The sequence below is a fragment of the Monopterus albus genome, unplaced genomic scaffold, assembly GCF_001952655.1.
Source record: "Monopterus albus unplaced genomic scaffold, M_albus_1.0 scaffold144.1, whole genome shotgun sequence".
Classification (NCBI taxonomy): Eukaryota; Metazoa; Chordata; class Actinopteri; order Synbranchiformes; family Synbranchidae; genus Monopterus; species Monopterus albus.
This window is the reverse complement of record NW_018128024.1, coordinates 407,267-413,415: the sequence shown is the minus strand read 5'-3', so window position 1 is coordinate 413,415 and position 6,149 is coordinate 407,267. Positions and strand designations below refer to the sequence as shown.

At 38.8% G+C, this 6,149-nt stretch overlaps 1 protein-coding gene across 1 annotated transcript; it reads right to left on the bottom strand.

The window, feature by feature from the left end:
- Positions 1-1,953: 1,953 nt before the first annotated feature.
- LOC109968234 (lipopolysaccharide-induced tumor necrosis factor-alpha factor homolog) lies at positions 1,954-6,149 on the bottom strand. Its single transcript, XM_020614344.1, has 6 exons — positions 6,084-6,149; positions 5,897-6,009; positions 4,233-4,344; positions 2,878-2,979; positions 2,550-2,754; positions 1,954-2,438 (listed from the first exon to the last, which is right to left on the bottom strand). Exons 3-6 carry the CDS (start codon positions 4,315-4,317, stop codon positions 2,333-2,335), a joined length of 498 nt encoding a protein of 165 aa, XP_020470000.1. The 5' UTR covers positions 4,318-4,344; positions 5,897-6,009; positions 6,084-6,149; the 3' UTR covers positions 1,954-2,332.

Genomic DNA, 6,149 nt, shown 5'->3' with positions numbered 1-6,149 from the left:
GACAGCTCACCCACAATCTGACAAACTGTACACTGAACAAGCTTGACAGGAAGATATAGAGGGAGCAGTGAAAGGAAGGACTGATATGTGTGGGTGTCTATCAGTGCTCAGCTGGTAGCTGTGAATGCTTTTCTTATCTGCCGACTGGACCCACCAGTCTATAGCTGATTAACTTTCCTATCTAAACCCTGCTGTATCTCTGCTATTGGCTGTTCCTATCAAGTATATCACTAATATCTAAATGCCCTTTGCATAACACTGTTAGGCCCAGCAAGGTCAAAATGGAAGCACAAACCGATGCACACACACTCCCCAACCACACACACGGCTCTCATTAAATCAAATTCACCCTCTTGCACAGATGTTAGAAAAGTAAAACAGCGCTGCACAAAAGTAAGCATTTTTATTTCCCTATCAACATGATAGAATAACAAATAATGACCTGACAACATTTAAATAAAATAAAAAAAACAGAAAGCTGAGTCCAGCTTGGCAGGGATAGTGAGTGCTGCATATTATTACAACAACAGCAGCAGGTGAAGAAGGTGCCTTAAACAGTCACTGTCATAACCTTCACCCACAACCTTCAACCTGTTCTTTATACCAGGAATTCACAGAAGCTTTTATCATTCCATCAGAAACATATTGAACTTTGTACCGTGTCACAAGAATATCATCAGCTTTATTGCCTGAGGTTGTACATAATGTATGTGATATATATGCACCTAACAATAATAAAGTTAAAGGAATGCCTGTATTTTTTTCACCACATACTTTAGTTCATTATACACAAGTGAAGGGCTGAAGATGATATTTTGTGTTTTTCATAACTCAGGATGTTAATTAAAAAAAATCACACTTCAATGTATGGAAACATACGTTTTTACAGCAAACAAAAGTATTAAAGCTACTCTACCCAGTTTCTTTTCTGCCACTAGAGGGTCTAATGAGACTCAGAACAAACTGATACTATAAGCGTTCCTAACTGCCCTCGCCCCTCCCGTCATGTCCTGTTTCCTAGTGCAACATAAACAATGGATGTCTTGTTGCAAAAAACTACAAAATGAAGCCTCCGGTCTTTTTGAATGGTAGCATGGTCTAATCTTGTGTTTTGATTTTTGGTTGCTGTAGCAAAACATCTGGATTTCAGACTGGCCCTACAGATGTTTTCGCTTATTCTGTCTGATCATACTTCTGCTCTGTAGAGTGTAGAGCACTTTGAGTGTTTTAGTAACATTAGTGACTTATCATGGTTGTGATTTTGCCTTTGTGTTGAATTTTGTTTTGGGAGTAATTCCAGCTTTGTGTGATGTTAATACATTTGGGACTGTCTCTTCACTTTCGACCTCATCACTTGATATTGTCCTGCTGCAGTGCTGCATAGAGCTGGTGCTGTGTTGAGATCTGTTCCTCTCATCAAGATATGAAACCCTACCCCTACCCCCATACCATAGAAGGGGCTGCTACTAGGAACACAGTTTTAACGGGGGAAACACATCTGGATAGGGGAACAATTTTCGACACAAGACTGGGACTCAGCTAACGGCAGCTTCTGACTGGTGTTCAATGTTGCTAGGAAACAAGATGTGTCAGTTTGCTCTGAGTCTCACTAGACCCTGTAGCACTGAAAAAAATTGTTAATGCACTTTTAAATATAGAAAATGCAACCATTACTGTTTATGGAAAACATAAACAGAGTTAAAAATGAAGTCCCTCAACTATACATCATCTAGTTCATCATAAATATCCAGTGTGTTTAGTCTGCTCCCTATAATGTTGTTTATGGTTGGATTCAGTATTCTCATGTTTTACATTTGCAATACATTCTCACAGAATGGCAAAAGTGCAAAGACTGTTTTTGTCTGTCATTCTATATATTAGAATCACTTGTGTGCATATGAAGAATCCTTCAAAACACATGTGTAATATAGAGTATCTCAGCCCACCAGCCATCTCAGGTGCAGAGGTGGAATATGATTTAGAAAATAATATTCAAAATGAAGAATTAAATATATTTGGTATACTCACTCTCTGCACTGTAGGTTTTAAAAGATGTTAATTTTGTCCTTCATAGTAAAAATCAGCTGTGGTGAGTTTAAAAAGATTCCAACTGTGACAATTTTTATAGAATGTCTATAGAAATGACTCAAACTGCTCCTACAGCATAATCCACTTGCCTTCTGTCCATGCTCAGTATGTAAACTACATATTACAGTTTGTGACAAAGGCTCTGACAAAGATTATTTATTCATATTGTGACAAAAATACCTATGTGTGTTATACAATTTTGGGTGGACTGAGGACAAAAGGAGCCTTACTAATCCTCACAGTGTCATCTTTTGTAAATGTGCAGACAATTTCCACACAGCGGACAGTAGTGATGAACATCTTGTAGACCACGTATCATCAGCGGGATCAGACAGAAACCACAGATCAGCCTGAAACACACACACACACATACGCCAGGACAGAAAATGTTCAGGGAGTTTTGTCAAAGATGTTATAGCACTCTGAGATTGAATACTTGTGTGTGTATTTGTGTGTCTCACCCCAATACTGCAATGCATATACACAAGCACCAGGCGTCCCTCCCAGGCACGTTCTTGATCTTAGTGGTGACAACATGGTGGCAGTGTGGGCAGCTCACCAAACCAGGGGAGTCGCTCAGATGTGTCACTGAGACTAGAGCAGGCGGTGGCTGGATCTGAACTACTGGTAGAGTTGATCCGGTACAGACAGAACATGGTACGCCAACTGGTATTTAGAAGAAAAAGGACATACAGGAGAAAATAAGGACAAAGAAGGAAACAAATGAAACATTATTTCCACCTTAATAAGTTGGATTGTATGTAAATAACTGAAATGTAGTCTAAATACTTAGTGTTTGTGGATGGACAATGATTCCAGTGTCTTGAGAAGGTGAAGCCACAGCAACTGGCACTGTCGGTGGAGTCAGGACAGGAAATGGATTTGGTTGGACTATAATGAGAATAAACAAATACTTAAGGGCACACCCACATTAAGCAACCCTGTCTCATTACATCATTACATTTTTAAGCTACATTCACATTGTGACCCAGATGTGATCTTTTCACAGATGTGTGAACAAACCAAATCAGATCTGGGCCACTTCCACATTTGATCCAAAAATTGATTCATATCCATGCGACTGCTGAGGAAGATTCAGATTTGTTGGATATTTATGGAGACACTTATGTTCAAAACAAACAGGAAGGAACATCGTGTAACAGAGAAGTTTTCTGGTACCCAGGAAACATTTCAGGCAGTTCTGCGCATGGCAGTTTAGGACATCAGCGATGTTCACACCGGAGCTGGAAACATGTCACTTACAAACAAGAATGTGAACCATTAACACAAAAAAAGATTGGAAACAGAAAGTCAGAATTTAGCATTAAGGCCTGTAACATGAGCGTGACCTTAAATTCTACTAAACTGGATTCAGAGTTCTGTTGTGGTGGCAGTATAATCACTGGCTGGACAAAACCCTAACTTTAACCCTAATACCCTAATACATTTTGTTTGTTTGAATGAATGAAGCACTACATTTCTTAACAGCAGGGGAATGAATACATGGTTGGGGTGGATATTAGGAATATACAAAGTCCTTGACACCAGAGACTGGGATTCACACTCCACAGTCCTGGTCTGTGATTATGTTTCAGCAACAAAAGCACTTTGGTTAAGGTTATGAACAGATCATGCTTTGATTAAATGTAAATAAATACTGTTTGTAACATTGCAGATAGCAATTAACATGAACTACATTAATGCTGAACTGCAAGACTGGACACATTTTGCTAATTCATTTAGTATGATGTGCCAAATACATAAATTAACATTCATTACATTAATAGAGAGCATAATGTATTTGCAATTACAGTCTCCTCAAAACATATTTGTTATTGCAAATTAGTTGTATCTAAATTCAGTTGCTAAGAAACAGGGTTAATTTAGGCCAGTTACAAATGCACTTCATTGTTTTTGAAAAGCTCAGTTTTCCAGATGTTTGCTAAAAGATGAAGCAGGTATTATCACATTTGTCTTTTCTTTATACTGTTCCCAGAAAGTTTAGCTTACAGGTGAGAAAAACCCAGGACACAGCACACAGTCAAAACTGAGTTAATAAAGATGAACTTACAAATGTAGTTGAGTGTGGATTAAGTCACCATGAAAAGAAATGAAGAAGAGAAAATAGTGTGATGTTATCTTACCTGCTTCTCTGTAGGTGGGAGGAGGTGGTGCGGAGGAGGAGAGGGGAGGGCAGCGGCTGGCCTCTTCATATGACGGGGGGTCCATCAGGAGATCATCCAATCAAACTAGATGCTGGTGATAAAAAGAAGGATAGACAGAGATGTAGATAAATTTGATTGTTATGCAACAGAGAACATGGTTAAAATCAAAGTAGATCTAAATATGTGAAATCCTTTTTTTCTCAGAGGACATTTGGACATGTCACACTGTCATAGCAGACATTGGAACAAAACAGGGCTTAATAAATATTATTAATAACAACAGTTTTTCCTACAGTGACATGTCAAACTGTCTCAGTGGAAAAAGGACCACTATTACCGCACTGCATGAGTGGATTTGGTCTCCATTGTCTGTCTTAAAAACAAGTCAACACACTGAATTTCACTGAAACGTGGTAGAAAATGATGTCATGGACTTTTAGTGTTAAGTGATCACTGCATCAGCTGTTTCTGACCTGGGGGGGGGGGAGTCAATGTCACCTACAGGGACACAGCTTGATAAAGAAACAGTTTTATGCACTTTAGCTGAAGACAACAAAGAAGAAGATGATGAAGAAGACGACAAAAAAGAACAAGTAGTAGTAGTTGCACTAAAAATAAAGTAAAGACGTTTTATGCTGTTGCTCTGCGTATTGTTACTGCAGAAACAGTTCTTTAATTTGTGCTTATTTCCTGGACACTTTTAGCTCTTCAGGCATCTAAAAATCCTTTAAATGATGCAAATCAATCTGAGACTTTGGTCAAACTGCTCACAGCTCATGTCCACACTAAGCCCATACGTTGTGATGACCATGGATGGATCACTGAATGAGCTCATTGGGCAAAGGCCCAGGGACCTTAAATGTTTCATTGAAAGGTTAATTAAATGATCACAAAAAATATGTAACACAAAACAAAACAATTACAACATACAAACCACTAAAAAGAAAAAGACCTCAAACACACAAAACAATTATAAAAATATGCAAAATGACAACTAGAGAGACACTAAACAAGTAAAATGAGTGTAAAATGACTAAAAACATACTAAATCAGTAAAAATGGACACAAAATGGCTAAAAGCAGACAAAAAACTATTGCAAAGTGATACAAAATAACCACAAGGAGAAACAATCTGATTATGTATCATGTTGTAGCTCAATCTCATCCCTAGAAGTGTTGGAGAGATGGGGGACTCGTCCATATCTGTCCCCAGGGACCTATTGACTCGTAATCTGTCCATGGTGATAATGGGTGGGTTTGGTTTAAGGCACACAAGAAAAACAGGTTTGGAAACGCTGGGAAAGGGGGTTAAAGCACCTCTATGCCAGATTGTTTTTGTGCGACTCCCAGAGATAGTATCAAAAAATGTCACGATCCAGAGAGCTGTAAAAACACTGATACAAATAACATTACATGTATGCAAAATAATCTTTTAATAAAGGTGACTGTGTATTTACCATTTTAAATGGATCAGTCACTATCAGCTTCACGTACTGCTGTTCAAATGTTTCATTTACTGTGTCACTACAGAGTTATACAGAGTTAATTCTGAATCATGTGACTCCGCTTCAACTCTTCTACACAAGGTGTATTTTCATGTCAGTTCGCCACCCAGAGTCAACAGCATCAGCCATTAAACACACCTGCTGAATGCAGCCACGTTAGTCTAGCTCACATGGACTTCTTGTTGTGCAGAAAAAGATCCATCCAAGCCCTGGTATCTGATCCAAACTGACCTGTCTCCACTCAACACTGTCTGCAGAGAAAAGTGTGTGTCCTTCACCAGAAAAACAGTGAGATGTGTGAGATATATGAGAGTTGTGGTCTTACCTTGGATTAACGAGGAAGCTCAACTGGCAGGAGAAACACACCTGTGAGAGCCGTGACATCACAGCC

Bases quoted from the DNA above. Each gene is read 5' to 3' on its own strand.
- LOC109968234 (XM_020614344.1), bottom strand. From the start codon at position 4,317: ATGGACCCCCCGTCATATGAAGAGGCCAGCCGCTGCCCTCCCCTCTCC. The intron at 2,980-4,232 runs GTAAGATAACAT...TTCTCATTATAG, and splicing joins TCCCACCTACAGAGAAGCAG to TCCAACCAAATCCATTTCCT. The intron at 2,439-2,549 runs GTGAGACACACA...TGTGTGTTTCAG, and splicing joins ATATGCATTGCAGTATTGGG to GCTGATCTGTGGTTTCTGTC.